The 21,125-nt window shown below is 45.2% G+C and overlaps 1 protein-coding gene across 3 annotated transcripts in view; it reads left to right on the forward strand.

Annotated features, from left to right (window-relative positions):
* FARP2 (FERM, ARH/RhoGEF and pleckstrin domain protein 2) overlaps positions 1-21,125 on the forward strand; it is a 4,051,843-nt gene that overhangs the window by 3,481,148 nt on the left and 549,570 nt on the right. For 2 of the 3 annotated variants that reach the window (XR_011276033.1, XM_069618112.1), the window contains exons 22-24: positions 3,082-3,102; positions 3,325-3,407; positions 3,802-3,920. Coding sequence is in view for 2 of the 3 variants with exons in the window: in XM_069618112.1 (XP_069474213.1) it covers positions 3,082-3,102; positions 3,325-3,407; positions 3,802-3,920 (223 nt within the window). In the remaining variant the exon portion in view is untranslated. The remainder of the gene's footprint in view (positions 1-3,081; positions 3,103-3,324; positions 3,408-3,801; positions 3,921-21,125) is intronic. The other variant, XM_069618113.1, reaches the window with a different exon arrangement.

A 21,125-nucleotide genomic window follows, 5' to 3' on the forward strand; every position in this document is an offset into this window, starting at 1 on the left:
CAAAGCCATTGCAGAATGCTTTGTTCCTAGGCGCCAGACTCGATACAGTGTCGTGCCTGGCTTTGCCCTCGGAGGAGAGGATAGCAGCCATTCAAGTGAAGGTGCAATGGCTGCTGTCGACAAAGATAGCCATGGTGCGGGCCATCAAGTCGTTGCTGGGCATGATCTCGTCTTGCATATACCTCGTCCGGATTGCAAATGCGACCCCTAGAGGAATTCCTGGACGTGCGCTGGATTCAGGTGTCCGGAAGCTTCATGGACAAGATCCCTCTCGACGACAAGTTACGTCGGGCGATAGGATGGTGGAGTGTCAGCTCCAACATCGCCCAGGGCACAGGATTCCAAAACCCCCATACCAGGAGACGGTCACCACGGACGCTTCCCTGGAGGGCTGAGGAGCCCACACCGGATGTTTACACGCCAGAGGCCTGTGGCTGCCAGAGGATAAGGATATCTATATCAACATCCCGGAAATACGGGCACTCATATCGTTGCTTCTTTCTCTGAATGGCAAGGTGATGAGGTTTTCACGGACAATACCACCACCATGTTTTACATCAGGAAACACGGGGGTTCTCGATCCCTGACTTGTGGCGCCCGGGCTGTCAGACAAGGGATCTTCCTCGTCCCTCTTCACCTAGCAAGAGTCAAGTACACCATCACAGACGCACCCAGCAGGGAACTGCACTCCTGCCACGAGTGGGAACTTCAGCAGGATCAGGTGGACCACCTCTTTAAGTGGGGCAGGAAGGCCCCAGATCAATCTATTTGTGATGGCGGCGAACTCAAATGCCAGAAGTTCACGAGCATATTCCACCAACCGCAGAGCCTGGGGGATGCATTCTCCTTCCTGTGGGAAGGGCTGTGTCTGTACGCGTTTCCTCTGTTCCCTCTCCTGCTACGAGTCAACAACACACTCGGACAGTGTCAATGCAGGGTGATACTCATCACCCTGCCGTGGCTGAGGCAGATTTGGGACCCGGACCTTCTCAGCTTGTGGTTCCCGATCTTCTCACCAGAGAAGGAGGCGCAACCCTGCATCACGACCCAGAATCGCTGAACCTGAGGGCTTGGCTTCTGCAGCCTTAGAGCTTGGAGGGTATGAGTTGCCAGCGGACTGCAGGGAGGTCCTCGCCAAAGCCAGATCGTCGTTGTCTTTGAAGTGCTACGGTCACAAGTAGAAGCGCTTTGCTACATGGTGCCGGTCACAGAAGATTACCCCTTTGAGGGTCACAGCCTCACATATCCAGCCGTACTTGCTATCCTTGGCCAAGACCGACTGGCATAAGCCTCCATCAAGGTACATGATATGATATGATATAATGGTTTAGTTATATAGCTCCTATACATAATGTGTTTCAAAGCACTTCACGACAAGCGAGGGGACAAGGGAAAATACAAAACATTCTTACAGGCCATGAACAACAAGAATGTGAAAATAACTATCATACTCAGCCTAGCGACATTTCAGATAGTGCAAGTGCCAAATAGGAAGGAAATGGGAAGCAGACGGGCGACTACCGTACTAGGCATGACGACATTTATGGAGAGCCGGAGAATTACAAAAGGTGAGGGAGAAGGGGGGGGAGAGGAACAAAACAAGCGACTATCGTACTAGGCCTGACAACATTTCAGATGGTGCTGGAGGGGGAGGGGGAAACAAGTAAGGAGGGGGGGGACAAACAAAGTTACTATAATACTAGGTCCAGGGACCCTTCAGATAGAGTAAGTGCATAGAAAAAAGTAAGAGGTGGGAGGAGAGAGGGAGGGAGAGAGAGAGGTGGGAAGGGAGAGGAGAAGAAAACAGAGAAAAAACAGTGAAAAGAGCAGAGAAGCCGAGGGGAGAGCGAAAACAGTACCACAGGTCAGAGAGGCACATAATGTTGCAAGGGAACAGCAAAGAAATGTAGGCAAGGATTCAGGAAGACAATGGGCACAGCATGATGCAGGGGATGAGGGCATCTGGTGGCTATCTCCCGCTACACCATGTCACCAGTAAGATCTTCACTTTGGTCCCACCGACTCGTCAAGGAGTTTCCCAAAGAACTTTTCAGATCGTTTCTGTCGGTGAAAGCTTCTGCCCCGCCTTGGGAACTCAACGTGGTTCTGACAAGGCTCATGGGGGCCCGCTTCGAGCCTCTGCATCAGGCCCCAATCAAGTTTCTCTCGTGGAAAACAGCTTTCCTTGTGGCCATCACCTCTACCAGAAAGGTAGGTGAGATCCAGGCCCTATCCTGCAAACAACCGTACCTGACTTCTCATGAGCTGTCCGAGAGCCCACTCCACCAGGGCGATCTCTGCAACAACTGCGTTCCTGTCTGGTGTGCCCCTGCTCGACATCTGCATGGCTGCTAATGTGGAGGTTCACGCACACCTTCATGAAATTCTACTGCGTCAACAGGGATTCTAGGGAGGAGTCCAGAGTCAGCCAAGCAGTGCTGCACAACCTGTTTGCTTGAGGTGAGTCTGTTCCAGGGGTAAGTGTAATTGCTTCTGTTGAGCCTTGCCACCCCCTGTGGTTGTGTAATATTGTTGTGCTATGTATTCATTATTCATGAGCGTGTGAATCCATGCCAGACCCCTTGCTGAAGAAGGTTTAAGTTACATACCTTTAACTATTGTTCTCCAGCATGGGTCTGGCATGGATTCACATTCTAACCCTCCCTCCGACCCCTCTGTGGCTCTTCTTGGTCATACTGCCACTTTACTGCTTACCAAATCTGAAGATGGCTGCAAGAGGAGGGGCTTAGGGATAGGAGTGTCATTGGATGGGGGCAGTGTGACCCAGAGGACAGTGATTGGTTTAGAGGAGAAATACAGTTTGCAAGTGAAAGTGCAAATGTTTTTTTTTTTTACCGAGGTTTCCCAGCCTGACGACGGGGAATATTCATGAGCATGTCAATCCATGCCAGACCCATGCTGGAGAACAATTGTTACAGGTAAGTAACTTAAACCTTCTCTGGGTTTTCATATTTAATTTCCAAATATTTGCCTTATCCAATTTTACTTCTGCATTTGTTGATTCATTCCTTTTTTTGAAACTATTGTCTTTCATTCTTGCCTTCTGCCTTTGATTTCCAGTTAATTGTATTGGATCCACCGGTGAGTAGTAGATTACATTCAAGAATATGTGTTATGTTTGGTAATATCTACAGTAGCTGCTCAGAAAACCCTGAAGAGCCTCAGAATTTCTTTCATGTCTTAGATTAGCCATGTGTACACCTTGGCATGCCTCAGTTATGCACATCTATGTAGTAATAATTGTTAAGTGACTGAGTATGAGTATAAACAACACATTTAACAGAATACCTCTTTTTGCCACAGGTGGAAGAAAGTGAGAATGAATGGTCCGTCCCACATTGCATCACAATCTATTCTGTTAAAAAAAACATTGTTGTTGCAGCAAGGTAAGCAAAAACTGTGGTTGAAGTCTGAAAGTGTATATTGCCTGGTGTTGGAGACAAGAAGGCTGGTGGGCAAGAGGTTGCATTTTTACAGTGTGAGTGAAATTTTCCAACAGAGGTTAAATTCATACTCTCCTGGGACTCCTTTTCTGTATCTGTCTATGTATATGAGGACCTAGGCTGTTTCTGCGTGGGTTCCGCTGGTCAAATAGAATTGAAACCTTCTTTTGCTTGTTTTGATTATCACTCACCCACACTCCTGGTCACCTTTTGACTCTTATCTATCCCCTTGTTAGTGCTAGGATCTGTTGTTTCTTTCTACCCCCTCTGGCATCTCCTGGCTCTGTCTGCTGCCTCTCATAAACACATCTTACTCTAGCCTGTACTTGTCCTGTAGCACGCGTCTTGAGATGGAAAAATGGATGGATGACCTGAACATGGCTATTAGCTTAGCCAAGAAATCCACAGAAAAGATTGACCAGCTTCTGGAATCGTCTCTACTCAGTCACTCCAACCGTGAGTTTTGACTCTGCATTTCCTCATCATGAAACTGCATGTGCCACGTTTGCAAAATCAAGTCCTACCACTGCATCCTTCCTTTTGTAACACTGTGTAATATAATGGATTCTATTCCAGGGCCCTTTTCTGCAATTAAATCTCAGGATCCAGTGATATGGATGTTTCTACAGTGCTTTATTTCCCTCACTACTAGACTGACTGTCTGATTAGCTTAGAATATTTAATTCACCCATGCCCAGAAGACAGAGTCCCTGGGTGTTTCTTTGTCAACAGTAGACAAGAAAGGTTCACAAGTTGACCGATCTAGAGTATGATGTAAAGACGAAAGTTGTGATTTCCTTCAGTGGGGTCTTGTTAGAAGAGCAACCCTTTCCATAATCTTCCCTTAGAGTGCAAATCCAAGAAGATGCATTTGAGCGAAAGGTCTTTGCTTTGGTTAGCCTTCTCTTATATTACGCAAATGCCACATACACCCTAGCCCCCATTTTTGCACACATTAAAGACAACACCTCTGTTCAATTCATTGCCTAAAGAAGGAGGTTCTTGTTTCTCTGTTTAGGAAAATGCTGTTAATCTAATTGTCTAGGAAGTGAAATGACATTCTGGATAGCACATCTAGGGGGAAGTGAGACATTCTGTCTGGCACGTTAATCATGCAGATGGTGACGTGCCACTAGTAATTACTGCTACAAGAGGTGTTATATAACATGTTAGGGGTCTTCTTCAGATAGATCTGTTTTCCTTCAGATCGTCTGGGTTTTCAGTGATTTGACTTAGGTGGAATCTCTGAAAATGTTGATGTATCCTAGAAAAGCCTGTCTGAGAAAGCAACTGTTAGAGGGCATATTCTTGTATGATTTAAAACCCTCCCACCAAACAGTAAACAAAGTATTTTCCCATATAAAAAATTGCACCTTATACTGTACTTCATGAAGACTTCTTTTGAATAAGGTTCTTCTGTCGCAGACCAGAGGCCAGATTCTCCATATTACTCTGGTGAGTGTTAACTTTCATCCCTGATTGTTGGGTATGTGAAATACCTTGAGTGAGCCCTCTCAGAAGATAGTATTTTACTGACTCATAGGCCTTCAACATAGGCAGACTATGCCAGTGGATAGAAGAATTGATTTAGTTTGTGCCATCGTATTTACCCGTTGTTTGTGCCCCATGGTACCTTTTTGCAATTTCTGCTTGTATTGACAACTAGTGGCCTAGATGACGGCAGAGTTGCAAGCGTATCTAAGGTGGTCTCTCAGATTCATCTTCCAGATTTCGTTCCTTCTCATCAATAGCACAGGAAATAAACTTAACAATACTCAATTTCTAAGTTTCCAGGTCCAAGGCGTACCAGATTGATAACCAACGCTTTTTGTGTGTCCAACTTTCTTTATTAAAGCGCCTGGCAACACAGTACACACAAACTGAGAACAAAGATAGCATTATTCATTCAGCTCAACCGAGCAGCAGACATCATGCATAGATGCTAGAAGGTGTATGAATGTATAAGGAGCATTGGGATCATTAGACGCAGGCAAATATGGAGTATAATTGAAGGAATTAATCAACATTCAACAAGAACATATTATACGAGAGAAGCGTAATCCTGATATCTAAGTAGGTAGGACTTAAAGGGCTGCCAAATATCCACTGGGCAGTTCCCTACTGGCTGCATGGTGGCCTATTGATCTTCAGGGTCACAGGCCCAAGTATCTGCATGCAGCCACTGCTTAATCGTCGACTCAGTGGGTTTGAGCCACAATAGCAGTATGCAGTGCACTGCTGGCAGCATGCATCTCCCAGCATAGCTAACTTAGGGTCCCTTCCAAGTCTTCAAATCTGTGAAAGAGGCACTGCAGATGGGTGGCATCAATTCTACAGTCAAGCATATCTGATAGAGCTGTGCAATCATCCTTCCAGTACCCATTCAGCCTCGGACTCTCTCATAACATGTGAAAATATACAGCTTTATCCGGTGTAGGATCTCGACCCTGTCTAAGAGAATAGCTGTAATCTATCTGGGGTATAGTGATATCTGTGAAGTACATTAAAGGAATAGTGCGCTCAAAAATATTATTGTCCCGAGGTTTCGGGCATGTGTTTTTAAGCATACATTGATCGATCGTACAAACATTTCCTATGCACCTTACCATAGTTTTCCTCTTTTTTACACATGTGAAATCAGGCAGCAGGGCGCGGCCATCTTGTGCTAATCTTATCCGTTGCCGCATCGACCTAAGGTGAATTGCCCTCGCGGCACTAAATCATATCCCCCGCCCCTGAAGCTGACATCACTGGACGCGTACCGCCCATTTCACAACACCAATGCACATCTCGTGTCAACATTCTCTGCGCTTCAGCTAATTACGTGTCTCCATGGAAATGGCAGGATGCCTATTTCCTCAATATGCATAAACAGACCGCTTCTCATCAGACAACATTAGATTTGCTTTTCCAATCGTTTCATTGTCTTTTTTTGAGTATTCTGTGCCTCGTTTCTGTGCTCTGGTTAGCTACCTTCGTTGCTCGTATTCTGTGAGAACAGATACCAGTACCATTACTATCCATTTTTATTATGCCCCATAATGGCAACATTACAGCCCTACCAGTACGAGCCGCAGTATTCTGAGGCGGAATTACTCGAAAGAGAAAGATGCGGAAACGATGAGGCTTCGGACAACAGTTGGGAGGACGATTCAACAGATCAAGACCCTGAGCATAGTCGCATGGGTGACGTTTCCACCTCGTGCACCTGGAGGAGAACTGCTGCTGCCGAGAAAACTCTGGATACTTGTCCTACATATAGGAAGGTGAGACATGGCCGCAATGCGTTACTGAGCTGTATGACTTCAGGGCAGCCTGCATCAACGGTGCGTGTTAAGGATTATGATGGTGCTTATGCACGAACTTCGCGCAACAGTTCGCCCTCGCAATCCAAGTAACGAGTAAGTGTACTCTAGTTGTGATATAACTTAGGCCACTACAATTTCATGGTTTTCTCCTATATTATCGTAACTTTGATCTATCACTGCCAAATTAATGTAGTCTTGCAATTCTATACATCACTCGCAATTTGGGGAAATCATAGTGGTCTTCTAATATTTATTTCATGTACAACCATGAAGCAATATTTCTTTGTGTCTCAAATGTAATGGAATGCATAGTCGTTCAATATTGTAATGTGTCTAAGTAACATTTGTACTGGCAACAATGCCATTGGATACAAGATTGCATTTTCAACTAAGGTACACTTATCTTGTTCATTTAAAAATAGTGTGTATCTTTCTCTTCCACAGGTGGTACAGGCTGGTGGCCTATCGTTCGTTTACATGGTGGCTTCATGGGAGGCTTGGACACCGCATTCGACGAGTAATACCCGCCTGTGTCGTTGGTGCCATTAGAGACACATTCTCCAGTGGCAGCGGTCAGTACAGGGGATTTTCCCATACTGTGCTGCAACCCAAAGTTTATAATGTGTAGTACATGTGTGCCATCAAAATCAGCAACAAAATAAAATACAACTGAACTTTTATGAATGGTTGTTTCAATTTTTCAGTGAGGTGGGAACGGCCAAGGTGCCAAACACCATGTACACTTCAAAGGTATCTTACTCGCAGGGGCCATTGTTCACATGGCCTCCTCAGACCCAGTGTCTCCAGGCAGGCTCCCCTGAAACAGGCGGCGCCCCTGCAATCCATTAAGCGTGTCTCCATTCAGCAGTGTTCCGCCCCTTTTCCTGCATGCCTCATGCCCCTCCATCCACCCCTCCAGAATCAATGACTGTTAGCACCTGTGGCCATGCCCTCCCAAGGTGGTTGGCAGTGTGCGAACGGCCAAGGTGCCACACACCATGTACACTTCAAAGGTATCTTACGCCCAGGGGCCATTGTACACATAGCCTATCCAGACCCCGTGTCTCCATGCAGGCTCTCCTGAAGCAGGCCGCACCCCTGCTATCCACATAAAACCACGCCATATACACGTCACTCATTCACATACACACCCACTTTTCTAATTCTTTATAAACCACTTGATATTTATCATGAGAACATCTTTGAGCACAGTAAGTCAACTCGTGAATGTGCTACCTGAGAACTTCTGTGACCACTGTGAGTCAGCTCATCATCATGCTACCTGTGAACATCTCCCTGTTCTCCTGCTACTAACTGCCCGGCTTGCTGAATCTAACTGTTTGTTGGTCAAGGTAAGGGCAGGTCACCTAATCATATCTCCTTGATCTTTAAATTTCTATCTATTTCGAACAAACGTACCCAGTAGTGTAATGTTCATTCATCTCATTGCCATTACCATTGACTTGAGCTTAATTTGTTCTGTTTTCAATATATAGCAATTTTCATCAGTGTCAGTTGGGATCGAATTGCATCCTTCGCGGACTGTGTCTATAAACATGTTTCCTTTTGATGCATGATAGTACATTCAAGGGACAAGTAACATGTTAAGATTTGTGTCACATCAATGAATTGTGTATGAAAGTTATCCTATAATACAGCCGGCTACGCTACACAGGTTTTGCTTCGGTGACCAAAACATAGATTGCATAGAAAAATGTATGATATAATTCCATCTTTCTCACGCTTTTATGCAAAATAATGTTTTAATGATGTGGACCTTTTTTTTTTTACGGAGTTTCCAACAATGCCTGCATGTATGGTTTACGGTTGCCGTTCTAAGACCCATAACAATCCTTAAGGCACAATAATGCATGTATTCCCGAGGAATATAGATTTAATAAAATAATGGGTCAAATATTGCGGAATTGCGCCAGAAGAGCTTGAAAGTAGAGCCCATGATGTCTTGGTGGACTTGAGGGGTGATTGATTCCGCATCTGCAGCCTGCCCTTTGCCACAAATATGTACGACCAATCGCAGTACACAAAGAAGCATCGACTCAGAACGTCTTGTAAATTGCTTCCAAATGCAATTCTGACTCTATTCATGCACACGCTGCCTCAGGTGAGTCACGGTTCCTGATTTAGCAGTAGGCCTTGGGGTACTGAACAGGTAACTACATGGACGGATTGGTGTTTTAGGTGTAAATGTCCCTTATAATACTTTTCATATTTACAAGATTGTATTGCTTTATAACTAAACCCCGTTTTGCTATAGATCTGCCCTTGGTTTTAGGAGCATCATAGAAAACTATTTATGGGCACAGATAGCTATGCTATAGTGCCCTTGGAAATAAGCATAATCTTTTCGTAATCGGTTGCTTTACATGTCAATTTTTTTAGGTTAGCATTTATAATTCAAAGCTAATTTTCCCTTTACAACTCCATGACATGATCTCTATGATGGAGAAAATTACTCGCCCGGTTCCCAGACCTAATATCTCCAAGAGGGCTCTGCTAGGGGCTGGGGCACAAAACGCCAGACAGTCTCTCTGTACTATATGCCATGAGGCCCAGGTGACCGTTGCTGGTGATGATTATAATAAAGTAACTACAAAAATGCGAAGGTCACGAGAGTGCAGACTGATGGTTCTAGGTGCACAGTGATGCTAAAAGAACCCCTTGACAGGTGGACAGTCCCTAAGAGTGCACCTGTTGAACAAAACCTGCAGGCCAGTATTGGATTGGATTAGACATTGAAAGCAGTGGGAACAAATCGGTAGTACCATCGGCCCGTCACTCTGACCCTTTGTCTTCTACTTTCCCGGGTCAGTATGCTTGGAATTTGCACAGGGCCACTACAGAGCGTCCACTGTATGTAAATGTAAGGGGCCTCCTGCTGTTAGTGGGAGTGCCAGGAATGGAAAGTTATGAGTGGTACACAGCATTACAGGAGAACCGTGCCTGTGTCAAGTGGACCATATAGTGCAGCCTCTGGCAACAGGGTGATGGGCCCCATAAGGCTGGGATCCTTGGCTAAATTGGAGGAGATCCGGCCCACAGATTGTAGCCCGTTTTTGGACAGATCACCTCTACTCCGGCTTTGGGCCCCTATAACATTGTTATCCACAATTACCTCCACAGACATGGTCCAACTCGGAACTGCCCAAGTGGGGTAGCCCCACTAATTGGGTTTTGATACTCTTTGCTTGACCCTCCATTGTTTCATTACTGTGCGAATGTTGATGCTTTGTTCTCACTAGGATTGAAACTAATTGTTTGCCGAAAGCTACAATCTACCACTAAGTGCCTTGATTTATATAAGGGGGGACCACAACAGGTGGGGCAGAATAGCCATATTGGTAAGAAGTACATGGATAGTCAAAATGATGCTTTGCTCGCTCAGGTAACAACGCTGAGGCCACCCCTGGTTTTGAAGCAGTTCACTGGGTGATGATGCCTCGGGAGATGTTTGCTCCTGAAGGACCCCAGTTAGGGATGTACTGACCTGTAAAGATTGCAAGTTGGATCACTAGGGGGTTTAGCCACTTATTGGCGGCCGAGGGGACCTGAAAGGTTTTGGTTGACTTTGATGTTTTTTTGTAGCAGGAAACTTGGCTCAATTACCGTTTGCTGGTTGGGGTTTTCACATGTATAAAGTATTGGCAAACAAAGGCCCTAGGGGACAACCTTTTGGTGGTCACATTATTGGAGTGAGCCAAAAAATCAGCTCTCGAAGTGTGGTCTCTGCGACAGTTGGGGGTTATGTCTTTGTTAGGGAAAAATTCTCCAAATGGCTAATTTCCCTTACCTAATGAATCCTTCAGTAGCTTTGCTGGATTTCTAGGGTTTATTTTTTTCACCTGGTAAGAGTGTGAACCTTTTTCCCACTCTTACATGTGTTTTGCTGTGTGTATTTTTACCATTTGTGTGATCTTGGGCTCTGGAGCCTCACCTACTCCATGGGTATCATTTTTGTGTGTGTTACACAGCACCTTCAGTGCAGTGACACAGGGTTGTCTTTCAGACTTCCCAATGACTACATTTTTCTGGGGCTGACTACTGTCTCCCAGAAACATATAATGTTGCCATTAACTTTATGTAGTCTCTTTAAACCACAGACCCAGTACACCCCATCTTACATGGAGTATTGGAAAGAGTTAATTCTTATCCTTTTTGTCTGTTTCTCTTGGAGCACTGATTTGCTCCCTTTTCATCAAGACTTGGCTGGTAGCAATGGTAACTACCCTAATTTTTCTACCGCGGTTATCTTAAATATCCATGGTATTGTTTTAGGCTATTATATTAGCCTCGAACATAAACCTGCTTGACCAAAAGTATTTTATTTCGGCTCCGGCTGGGTTTAATCACCATTTCTTTTTGTAAAAGTCTTTCTTATGTTTTTCTCTGCGCGCCATACCGGGGTTGATTCCTTTGTTTGCCGTCTTTACGCAGGCTTGTGCACAGAAGCCCTCCTTAAGGCGCTTGAAAGTCTGGGTAGGCAGGATGTGAGGGAGGGGTCTTAGGACCCCTGCCATGGGTTCCCTTGGTAACCCAAGTTGCACTCCTGTTTGATTGGCTGGGTGAATGTCCTTGCCACGACAGCCACCCTGCTGTGTGATTGACAGCCAGGCTGTATGAATGGGGGAAAACGGTATAAAAAGCAGGTCTCTGGGACTGGAAAGGCAGCCACTGGAACGAAAGAACCAATGAGGAGCTGACAGAAGAGGACCCCTACAACGACTGATCCGTCCGGTGAAGCCCTGCTGCAGGTCCGAATCTTCAGAATCCGACGACGGAGAAGATCCTCCAGGAATCTTCTTCCCTTGAGCTGGAGGGACCAACCAGTTTGCCCATACTTCAAGCCAGGACCCCCCCTCTGGTCGAATTTGCTGTACAGAGCTACAGTGGGCAGGATAGCCAGGAAGGTTGGACCCTGTTTGGGTTTTAAGGAGCGCACCTTTTATTTGTTGCTTTGCTCTGCTGCTGGTTTCTTCCCTGGATAGTGCAGGACCCTCCAGTCTTTCTACTTCTTGTCAGTCCGACAGTCGCTACAGGAACCGTGAGCCTGCAGGAACTACCAGGAACGCCTGCCTCAGCTACAGCTCCCTCTCCGTTTTAAGGTACTCTGCAAATCCGGTTGTTCGTTTCGTTCAGCCGCGGTGAAAGTGCTTGAAATCTTTCTCCAATCCGAGGGCTTGTCCTTTTCTTCTCTTTAAACTAACTTTTCTGCTGACCAACTTCGTCCGGAACCCGTGGCACGAACTGAACCGTGTGATCTTGAGCAAAATACTTTTGACCTATTGACTTTGGCCTTAAACCTTTTTTACTTGATTCTATCACTGTAGTTCCTCATGCTATATTGCCCTGAGTACTTTACCTGTTGGTGTGGTTTAATTTCTGCCTAACTTTGTCTTTCCCTCCCTTTTAAATTCTTTTTGCTCCCACTTCATTTTGTGAGCTTACCTTGTCTGGAATGTACGGGAAGTGGTGTGGTTTATTAAGAGTGTGATTTTTTTAAACTGCTTTACTTCGTGTAATGTTATATAACTAAAAAGTAAATAAATGTATATTCTTTTACTTGGAAACCTTGAGTCAGTGTTTGCCTGAATCATGCTAATTGCTGTCCTTTGTGTAACTATTTGATACTGCTCACTTACTCTTGAGTTAAGTCTGGCTGCTCAGCCATCGCTACCACTTTAACTGTGTAGTACAGGCTTATACCAAAGGTGAATTTGTACTGTCACTTGTAGTCTTAATTGTGTGTGGTGTTCCCAAAGGGTACTGCATATAATTCTGCCTAACAGTCTTGGCAATTGAGCTTTCGTCAGATACAATCAGAGAGAAGTGGAGGATGCTGCTTATAAATACCTACGTGCCACCTAGTTTGGGTAACATGGAGGAGGTGACTGACTTGTTAGAAGGGGCTTTAGCTGTGAGTAGTGGGAGCCCTGCAGAGTACATTGTCCTATTAGGAGGAGATCTCAACTCCAAGTGTTTAGATGAAATGTAATGTGCCCCCTATTGGAATGTGGTAAAAAATCTGAAATGCTACAGGGGAAAAGCAATGGAAAAGGGTAAACAGTGGTTTAAGTTCCTGAGAAGCTGGGACTTGGTAATGTTAAATGGTAGAAAGGGGGGGGTATTCCTGGAAACTACATGTGTACTGGGAATAACAGTTAGTCCATGCTTGATTACTATTTCAGGAATAATCCCTGCCTTATGGCTGCCATGGACCTTAGGGTGAGGGTGATTGCCAACGATATTAGTGACCACGACATACTGGCCCTTACTATCACCCTCCAATTTATGGCTTGTAAGCCATGTGGGTGCCTTGGGTTGTTGCCCAACCACTGGGGCAATTGCATTTGTTGGTCCACTAGACAAATATCCAAAGTGGGCGCTTTTATTGTTGACCTTCGAGTGAGGCTATAAAGGGTCTGGGCCTGCTTGATTGTAATGACATACAAAGATGGCTTAAGGAGGTAGCCAGGAAAACTGGCGCCTGCCAAGGGGGTCTATTTACTGCTAGTGCGAAGCCTGTGAATAAATATGATACTGCTATCCCAGATGCCAAATGCACAGAAAACTAAGAGCAGTACGTTGCACAAAGTTGTCAGAGACGGAGATGACTCGAAGGGTGAAGCAGATTAAAAATGGCCACAAGTGTTGCCTTAAGCGATGGAAACGCTCTTTACAAAACTCACATTGGCAAAGTATGATCACTGTGCTGTGTAGCGGTAATCCTAAGAATATATGGGCGGTGCAATCCATGGCTTGGGTAGACCTTAGAGTGCATATTCTTAACCCCATACAGGAAGTTACGTGGATCAGTTACCTAAAAGAGAGAGGAGGCTCCACAGTAGATGCACTAATTTATGTTGGAGGGTTGGCCATTGGATATTGGAGGGAATGAAATTGAAAGTGTTAACAGAAATCTTAAGAACCCCAGGGCCGCTGGGCCTAATGGCCTTGCTAATGTTGTTTTAAAGCAAAACCCTGATAAGTGGGCTGGAATACTTAAAATTGTATATGACAAAGCGTGTAAAGTACAGGTGATCCCAACACTGTGGCAGTAGGCCGTGTTGGTACCGGTCTATAAGAAAGGGGGCCGGGCCATGCCGGATAATTACAGGCTTCTGTCACTTTTGGATGTTTGGGGAAATGTTCTCCACATTTGTACTCGGTGCCCTACAGAGCTAGGTGGAAAAAAACATCTGCTGCACACCTCCAAACTGGGTTTCTCCCAGGATTCAGTACCGTACATAATCTGAGGATCATGAATGTGTTGTTCCGTCGAGACATTGCCCCTTGGGGGTCAACGTTGTACGACATCTACGTGGATTTCCGAGAGGCTTTTGACAGTGTCGACCGTGACAAAGTTTGGGCAAAAATGGAAAACTGGGGGGTGCCCTGTGTGGCTTTTGAATGTCTTTAATTGGCTACACTTAATTACTCAAGCAAGAGTTCGCTTAGACGACCAGGGTGACATGACTCATTTGGTGCAGATTTATGGGGGTGTTAAGCAGGACTGCACCCAGGCTCCATTGTTGTATAACTTGTAAATGGCTGATCTGCCTCAGTGCTTCATGCCAGTGCCTCGGTGATTCCCGAGAATTGGTAATAGCCCTATACCTTGCATGCTATATGCAGACACTTTGGTTATGTTCAACCATAAATATAGGTTTTGCGCAAGCTATGTTTGATATTTTAGTCAAATACGCAAACGAAAATGACTTAATTACTAACATGGTGAAGACGAAAGTAATGCTGATGGTGCCCATAAAAGGTCAAGTGCCTGAGTTTTGTGACCAGTTTAGGGCCACTCGAATATGTGGAGTTATACCTGTACCCTGGCCTGGATACGAGTGTTAACAGGGCCTACACATATACCAAAGAGGCCAAGGCTACAAAGGCACAGCGCCTGTCTCTTTTGATAGAAAAACTGCTAATAAAACAGCTGCTATTCCTTAGAAGGGATAATCGCCATATTTACTCAGTGCTTCTGTCCCATGGTCTTGTAGGGGCTAAGAGCCTTGATTATAAATGGTTGGACCATATAGCGGGACACTTTTGGAAGCATATATTAAAATTGATCCCTTCAACTCCCATATAGTACATTAGGTTGGAACTGGGGGTGGTCTCTGTGAAGGGCCAACTGATGGTTAGACACGGTCTACTACATATAAAAGCCAACTCCCAACCTCGTTGCCAACTTTTGGCCCTAATAAGGGCCCAAGCCGGAACTGCTCCAAGCAAAGTGAAGCTGAATACCACAAACTGATGACTTGTCTGTATCAGGTTATTGGTTGGTACCACGATTTCAGGCGTGGCACTAGAATATCCATATTAAAACAACTGTTTAATAGCAAACGGAGGAACTGGGATTGTACTAACAAGTACTCGCATTTGTCCACCTTACGCAGTTACAAGTACATATCTAACGTTACGCACATGTATCACCAAACCCAAAGATAGTTGAGACGAGGCCCTAGTCCTGCTATGCAGACCTTTTTATTGAAGCTTAGGACAAATCAACATCCTTTACAAATATCCCTTGGGGCCAGACTCAAGATACCGCAGTCACATAGGACATTTCGAAAATGTAAAGTACCCAGAGATTTGGAAACTGCAAAGCATGTTTTGACTGAATGCAAACTTCTTGGCCCGGTTTATATATGACAATAATAGGCAGAGATTTGTGCACAAATACCAGGTAATAAAGCACAATGATTTTGGAACTACTGACTTAAAACTGAGTCAGAAAGTGTTAAAATAGCTCTGTATCGGCTGTGGTATTTTATTGTAAAATACTATTTGAATCTTTTTTTTTTTGCTGTTAGGCAGACTTTCTTTCATGTTTTATTTTCATTTTACTTATAACAACAACACATGAAATAACAAAGAAATTCGTAGCAAAAACTATATACATAATTACAAACACATAAATACCCCCTCCCCCCCTTACAGATGCCAGGTACACATCATATAATATGAAATTGTCAGAATCAATACAATGTCAGAAATTTGCCCCAAATGTTTCTAAACAACCCATTCTTGCCTTGTTTCCTATATATACATTTTTCCACATCCGCCAGATCAAGCATTTCTTTCAACCAGTCCTCTTTTTTTTAAAGAAATGTCGGATTTCCAATTCCTAAGGATGATTTTTTTCAACATCATGGCTCCCCTAAATAACCACTTCTTTTGGCTTTGAGTGAGTATATCTAAGGTAGCATCATTTCCCAGTATTAATGTCTCGAAATCAAGACCTATCGGTTCATCCAAGACCTTTTCCATCACCACACCAATCTCATTCCAAAATTCACGCACCTTCCTACAATCCCACATCATTTTGTTTGTTTGTTTATTTATTTAGTATAGCGCGCAAAACCCAGGGGTAACAGGGCGCAACAGAGGTCAGGAAGATAGGATTGCATAAAAACTTGGTTACAGAATAAGATAGGCATGAGAAAAAGAGCATTGCATTTACAGTTACATTGTGTGGGATGTGCATATATACATATAATTGAGCGAAAGCTTACAGGTTTACATATTAATACTGTGCATAGGGGCAGTTCGGTTGCATTTACATATTTACAAATTAAGGCTGTACATGGTAGTCAGGTTATAGCACTGGCATGATCAGATTAGATGGCAGGGTTAGTCGTGAGGATCATTGGCCCGCAGCCAAGTGAGGGTGTTTCGCCTGAAGCTAAAGTAGGATTGGTCAGTCCTAATGTGGAGTGGGAGGGCGTTCCAGTGTTGGGCTGCCAGGACAGGGAAGCTGCTGCCGCCGGTTTTCTTTTGTCTGAAATTGGGTACTTGCAGGCAGTAGGAATTGATCGATCTGGTGGGGCGGGAGGACGTTTTTTTCTTTATTCTGGATGCGAGATAGGGGGGGGCTGTGTTGTTTAAGCATTTGTGGGTGAGTGATGCCGTTTTGAGGGAGATGCGGTCATGGATTTTAAGCCATTTGTGTTCTCTTCTTTTGTTGGAGATGTGTTCCTTAGAGGGTAGGTTGAGGGCTGTTCTGAGAGCGTTGTTTTGTAGTGTCTGTAGTTTGTTGGTTATGCATTTGTTGGCTCCTAGGTACATGGCGTTGCAATAGTCCAGTCTGGATAGTATTAGGGCGTTGGCTATGATGATGCAGCTAGCTTGGGTGAGGAAGGCTCTACTTGCCCTAATTAGCTTGCATGTGTAGGCGGTGGAGGATGCTAGTGAGTTGACTTGTTTTTTTAGTGACATGGTTGCATCAAGGTGAAAGCCTAGTGTTTTCACTGTTTTGGCCACTGTGATGGTATTGCCATCAATGTTGAAGGCCTTGTAGTTAGAACTGAGTTTTTTGAGATTGGTATTGGATCCGAGGAGCAGGATTTCGGTTTTCTCATCATTTAGACATAGACCGTGTGTGGCCATCCATGCCTGAATGATGAGATATATTTTGTTTACCAAGGCCGTATCTGAAGCGTAGTTGCCTGAAAGGGGTATGAGGATCTGGGTGTCATCTGCATAATTGGTATATGAGACACCCAGTCTGTCCAGCTTGTCAAATAGGGGCTTGGTAAAGATGTTGTAGAGGGTGGGAGAGACGCAGGAGCCTTGGGGCACCCCACAGGTTATTTTAATGGGGTCTGCTGAGGCTAGGGTGGAGAAGACCCTCATAGTTCGGTTGTCCAGGAATGATTGGATCCAGGCTATAGCCTCTTTCGAGAAGTGGGCTGCTGAGGCCAGGTGTTCGCACAGGACTGCGTGATCCACCAGGTCAAATGCTGCCGACAGATCGAGGAGTAGTAACATGGCAGTGTTCCCTTTGTCGTTAATCTCATTGATCTGGGTTTTAAGATCGATTAAGGCTGTCTCGGTGCCGTGCTTCGGTCTGAAGCCTGATTGGTGGGTGCCTAGTAGTTTGTGAGTTTCAAGATATTGCTGAATCTGCAGGTATGCTACTCTATCTATTATCTTTAACAGGAATGGCACTGTGGTGATGGGCCTGTAATTGGTGGGGATAGCGGGGTCTAGGGTTTGCTTCTTGAGGAGAGGCAGGACCCAAGATTCTTTGAGGTTGCTTGGTATGGTGTTGGAGGAGAAAGATGCATTGATCAGCTTGGTTATAAAGGGGGCTAGATCCCTAGCAGCATCCTTGATTATCTGGGGAGGGCAGTTGTCGCCTTTGCAGTTGGATGGTTTAAGTGAGGCTATAATTTTTTCTGTTTCTGGGATAGATATTTTGGTAAATCTGAAGAGATTATGGCCTGGGCGGTTGGCTGTTTTATCGTGGTTGCTGGGAGATGTTTCATTGGTGGTGAGAGAGTCTTTTTTCAGAGCGATTTTGGTTTGGAGACTTTTGATTTTATTAGTTAGTGCGTTTTGGATGCTGGTGCACCATACTTTATCCTTAATTATATTGTCTGGTGGGGGTATCGGGGATTCTAGTTCCCTTAATATAGCAAATAGTTCTCTGGTGTTGGAGCTCGATTTTTCGATTCTTTCATTGAATAGTTTCTTTTTGGTGAGTAGGATTTCTTTTTTGTAGTTGTTTGCACAAAGTTTGAGTTGTGATTTGTTCTCTTCTGTGGGGGAGTTGCGCCATTGGCTTTCAAGTTTCCTTTTGTGCAGTCTAAGTTCTTTCAGATGTGGGGTGAACCAGGTGTTCAGGTGGGCTTGCTGTTTGCTTTTTTGCAGTTTTAGAGGGGCAATGATGTCTAGTCCTTTTTTTATGGTATTGTTATAGTTTTCTACTAGGAGTTCTGGTTTTAGATTATCGGGGAGAGCATTGAGGGTTGGCAGTAGTAGTGGTAGGAGGTTGTCGGGGGTTATGTTTTTTTTTGCTCTAGTGGGTAGTGGTGGTGCCATGATTTTTCCTTTGATGACTTCTTTATTGAGAGATAAGGTGAAGTCAATGAGGTAATGGTCTGTCCAGTGCTGGGGAGTGGTTTTGGTAATGACGGTGTCGCAGTTTAGAGTGGCGATCCAGTCCAAGGTCCTACCTTTATTATGGGTGGGGGTGAGCACTCTTTGGATTAGGCCGTGTTCATCTAGCATGTTGGCTATGGCTTGTGCTGATTTGTCGTCAGGGTCGTTTAGTCCTAGATTCAAGTCGCCTAGCAATAATATTTGGGTGGTGTCTTTTATGTTGTTGGCTAGGAGGCTGGATAGGTCTGCTTCGAATGAGCCAATGGGGCCGGGTGGCCTATATATTAGAAGGATGGTTAAGGTGCGACAGTTGGAGATGGGTAGTTTGGCTGCTAGGAGTTCGCAGGATTTGAGAGGTGCTTGAGGCAGTGGTCTTAGCTCGAGGTTTGTTTTAGCTATGATGGCTAGGCCGCCTCCTCTGTTGTTGGGCCTGTCCATTCTGATTATTTGGTAATTTTCTGGAATGGCTATTGAGAGTGCTGGGCCTGCTGCTTCATGCAGCCATGATTCAGTGATAGTTAGGAGGTCGAGGTTGTTTGAGGATAAGGTGTCTGCTATTTCTGTGGCGTGGGCCATTATTGATCTGGCGTTGATCAACGCTCCGGATATAGTGGTAGTGTTGGGTGTATCCTGGATTGTTATAGGGATAAGTTTGGGTAGGGTGGAGTTGTAGCAGGGTGTGATGTGGCTCGGGTGGATTTTGGTGTGTTGCAGGGTGGGTCTCTTGTTGTGGTAGATGGGCTCGTAGAGACGGGGTAGTCTGGCTCGTAGTCTAGTGTTTCTTTCTAGGGTTGGACAGGGTGCATTTTCTGCAGGGTACATAGTTATGGTGGCAATGAAGGTGGTAAGGTGTAATATATGTATGAGGAGATACAGTAGGGTGGTTGTTTGGCTCTTGCTGAGGTACATTGTATGGTTTGGCATGTGTAGTTAGGCAGGGGGTTTACCTGAATTCGCAACTCAGGCTGAGAATGGCATGTGCAAGTAGATGCAAGTAGGCAAGGGGTTCACCTAAGAACAGTAATCACATTTAGGTTGAAAAATGGCATGCGCAAGCAAGTGGTCCGTTAGCGACCCTAAGGCACAACATAGTTCAAGTGGTCCGTTAGCGACCATAAGGCACAACACTGTTCAAGTGGTCCGTTAGCGACCATAAGGCACAACACTGTTCAAGTGGTCCGTTAGCGACCATAAGGCACAACACTGTTCAAGTGGTCCGTTAGCGACCATAAGGCACAACACAGTTCAAGTGGTCCGTTAGCGACCATAAGGCACAACACAGTTCAAGTAATCCGTTAGCGACCATAAGGCACAACACAGTTCAAGTGGTCCGTTAGTGACCATAAGGCACAACACAGTTCAAGTAATCCGTTAGCGACCATAAGGCACAACACAGTTCAAGTGGTCCGTTAGCGACCATAAGGCACAACACAGTTCAAGTGGTCCGTTAGCGACCATAAGGCACAACACTGTTCAAGTGGTCCGTTAGCGACCATAAGGCACAACACAGTTCAAGTGGTCCGTTAGCGACCATAAGGCACAACACAGTTCAAGTAATCCGTTAGCGACCATAAGGCACAACACAGTTCAAGTGGTCCGTTAGCGACCATAAGGCACAACACAGTTCAAGTAATCCGTTAGCGACCATAAGGCACAACACAGTTCAAGTGGTCCGTTAGTGACCATAAGGCACAACACAGTTCAAGTAATCCGTTAGCGACCATAAGGCACAACACAGTTCAAGTGGTCCGTTAGCGACCATAAGGCACAACACAGTTCAAGTGGTCCGTTAGCGACCATAAGGCACAACACAGTTCAAGTGGTCCGTTAGCGACCATAAGGCACAACACAGTTCAAGTAATCCGTTAGCGACCATAAGGCACAACACAGTTCAAGTGGTCCGTTAGTGACCATAAGGCACAACACAGTTCAAGTAATCCGTTAGCGACCATAAGGCACAACACAGTTCAAGTAGTCTGTTAGCGACCAAAGGGCTCAACTGCATAGGATCATGGGTACCTGGATTAAGTTAACAAGGGGGTAGGTACAGTTCAGAGACATCTAGATGCGAAGAGGCACAGATGGGCGATCAGCAGCAGTGCAACGCAATTTGCTGGGCACAGTGTAAAGTGTAGCACGTTCATAGGCAGGGGCAGCAGAGATATATGCAAACGTGTGAGGTGGCAACAAGTTAGGTTAGGCAAGAGCGTAAGTACTATTCTGTAAAATTAGACTTTCTATGCAGCAGGTGGCTTACCTGGAGCAGCACGGGCAGAGTTTGTGGCCCCTGGCTCCTGAAGCTCCAAACAGGCACACAACAGGCCTTAGGATGGCCTTTGGGTTGGCCGGCGATCCGCCTGCCGGCGGTTCCTGTAGTGAAAACGAGGTTTAGCCTCGCTTTCGTGCCGCGATGCGCCCGGCATGGGCAAGTCAGGCACTT

The sequence above is a fragment of the Ambystoma mexicanum genome, chromosome 10 (assembly GCF_040938575.1).
Source record: "Ambystoma mexicanum isolate Mex_15411 chromosome 10, UKY_AmexF1_1, whole genome shotgun sequence".
NCBI lineage: Eukaryota > Metazoa > Chordata > Amphibia > Caudata > Ambystomatidae > Ambystoma > Ambystoma mexicanum.